This window comes from Egretta garzetta, unplaced genomic scaffold (assembly GCF_000687185.1).
Source record: "Egretta garzetta isolate BGI_Z169 unplaced genomic scaffold, ASM68718v1 scaffold598, whole genome shotgun sequence".
NCBI classification, from domain to species: Eukaryota; Metazoa; Chordata; class Aves; order Pelecaniformes; family Ardeidae; genus Egretta; species Egretta garzetta.
This window is the reverse complement of record NW_009260621.1, coordinates 2724320-2726505: the sequence shown is the minus strand read 5'-3', so window position 1 is coordinate 2726505 and position 2186 is coordinate 2724320. Positions and strand designations below refer to the sequence as shown.

The 2186-nt window shown below is 67.5% G+C and overlaps 1 protein-coding gene across 1 annotated transcript in view; it reads right to left on the bottom strand.

Annotated features, from left to right (window-relative positions):
* The window catches only part of PHGDH (phosphoglycerate dehydrogenase), an 8538-nt gene that overhangs the window by 836 nt on the left and 5516 nt on the right, over positions 1 to 2186 (bottom strand). Inside the window, exons 2-10 of the mRNA XM_035900760.1 lie at positions 2095 to 2181; positions 1848 to 1913; positions 1712 to 1766; positions 1525 to 1623; positions 1279 to 1411; positions 1046 to 1194; positions 680 to 832; positions 419 to 551; positions 1 to 63 (exon numbers count right to left, since the gene is read on the bottom strand). The exon at positions 1 to 63 is cut by the window's left edge and continues 60 nt beyond it. Of these exons, the coding sequence (XP_035756653.1) occupies positions 1 to 63; positions 419 to 551; positions 680 to 832; positions 1046 to 1194; positions 1279 to 1411; positions 1525 to 1623; positions 1712 to 1766; positions 1848 to 1913; positions 2095 to 2181 (938 nt within the window). The remainder of the gene's footprint in view (positions 64 to 418; positions 552 to 679; positions 833 to 1045; positions 1195 to 1278; positions 1412 to 1524; positions 1624 to 1711; positions 1767 to 1847; positions 1914 to 2094; positions 2182 to 2186) is intronic.

Below are 2186 nucleotides of genomic sequence, written 5' to 3'. Positions count from 1 at the left end.
CGGCCGGCATGCCCGCAGCCACGGCGGGTGTCAGGTAGCTCCCGGCCTCCTGCAGGGGTGTCCCTGGGTGCAGGGAGGAGGCAGGGAGTGGATGGGCCGGCAGCAGAGAGGTCAACCACATGTTGAAGCAGCCAGCCTGGGGCTGGTCCCTTCCACCCACCCATCCCTACTCCCATCCTCCCTCCCGTCCATGCACCCATCCGTATCCCCATCTGTCCCCCTGCAGCCCCATCCTCTCACCATCCTCCCCATCATCCCACCCCACCATCCAACCACCCTCCCATCCATCCCCCCACCCGGCTGCGCACCCCTTCCTCCTCCCATCCGCCCAGCCCAGTGGGTCCCCACGCACCCCTGTGTGCTGCCCACCCATCAGGGTCCCCATGCCCTGGCATGGGGCGCAGCCTGCCTGGCTCACCTAGGGTGCAGACCTGCACGCTGCCCTGCGCTTGCTTGCCCACCGTGCGCAGCACCGTGCCCAGGGCCCTTGCCAGGGTGATCCAGGGCTTTGTCTGGGGTGCGAAAGCCTTGCTGAGAGCCTGCCCGTTGACCTGTGAGGAAGAGCAGGACGTGTGATGGGAACCCACCAGCGAGCACGCAGGATCACTCCCAATGCACCCACACTTTGCAGACAGGGAAACTGAGGCACAGGGGTGAGATGCCCGGCGGGGGGACTCACTGTGCCAGCCAGCCCCTTCCCTGTGGCCATGTCCACGATCTGCATGGCGATCTCCTTGCCGCAGCGGCTCTGCGCCTCCTGTGTGCTGGCGCCCAGGTGCGGGCAGCAGATGACGTTGGGATGGTTCACCAGGTCACGGTCCTTCGGGGGCTCCTGCCAACACAGCCCCATCCCACCATCAGCCCCCAGCACCCACCTGGGAGCCCGGGGGGCGCATTTACACCCTCTTTCCTTGCAAGGAGGGGAGCTGGGGAGGGCTGTCCCTGGCTCCTTGGGGTTTGCTGGGCTGCCCTGGCCCAGCTTGGGCAGAGTTAAGGTGGTGCTGAGCCAAAACCAAGCTCAGGGGGTCCCTGCAGTCCCACTCACCTGCGTGAAGACGTCGAGGGCGGCCCCGCCACACTGCCCTGACCGCAGTGCTCGCAGCAGCGCACCCTCATCCACGATGCCGCCGCGGGCACAGTTCACCACCTGCACACCACGGCGGCATTTGGCGAAGGTGCTGTCGTTCAGGAGCCCTGCAGAGGGAGGGAACGCTGTTCAGAGGTGGGGGGCTGCCCCAGCTCCTCCCAAAACCCCCCGTGCCACTGCCCGCCCCGTACCCATGGTGGAGGGCAGCAGCGGCGTGTGCACCGTGATGAAGTCGCAGCGGGGCCAGATCTGCTCCAGCGGCAGCTGCTCCACGCCAAAGGTGGCCGAGGCTTCGGGGGTGATGATGGGGTCATAGCCTATGGTCTGAGGCAGAGCGGGCGCTCACTCCTGCAGCCTGGGACTGTGCTCACAGCCAGGCCGGGGGAGCCCATGCTCCCCATTGCTCCCCATCGTTCCTCCCTGCCTTGGCTCCTTACCTTCATGCCAAAAGCCTGCATGCGGGTGGCCACCTCCCTGCCGATGCGACCCAGCCCCAGCACGCCCAGCGTCTTCCCGTTGAGCTCCATGCCCATGTACTAGGGTGCAAAGTGGAGAGTGACCGAGCGCACCCCACACGGGCACCTGCCACCCCATTCTGCCCGGGGTGCTGCGCCCGCCTCCTACCTTCTTACGGTCCCACTTGCCCTCCTTCATGGAGGCAGCTGCCTGCGGGATCTGCCTGGAAGGGGAGGCTGTGGTCAGCACGGGGGCTGGGGGCCTTGGGACACACATCCGTCCCCCCCTCCCGCCCTGTGCTCACCTGGCCAAGCACAGGATCATCCCGCAGGTGAGCTCAGCGGCGCTGAGGCTGTTCCCAGTGGGTGTGCTGGGGATGGAGAGGGGTGTCACTGGTGCGCGTCCCCCTGGGCTGATGGGGGCCTGCACCCCGTGAGGAAGGAGACCCGCAGGGGGGTGCCATGCCGTGGGTGGTGAGGGCACCCCGCTGAAGCCTCCCCCGTCTCCCCAGGAGCGCAGGCAGGGGTGTCCCTGTGCTCCCGTGCTCTTACTTCATGACCAGGACACCCTTCCTGGTGGCGGCCTCCACGTCGACGTTGTCCACGCCGGGGCCCGCTCTGCCCACCGCCTGCAGCCGTCTCGC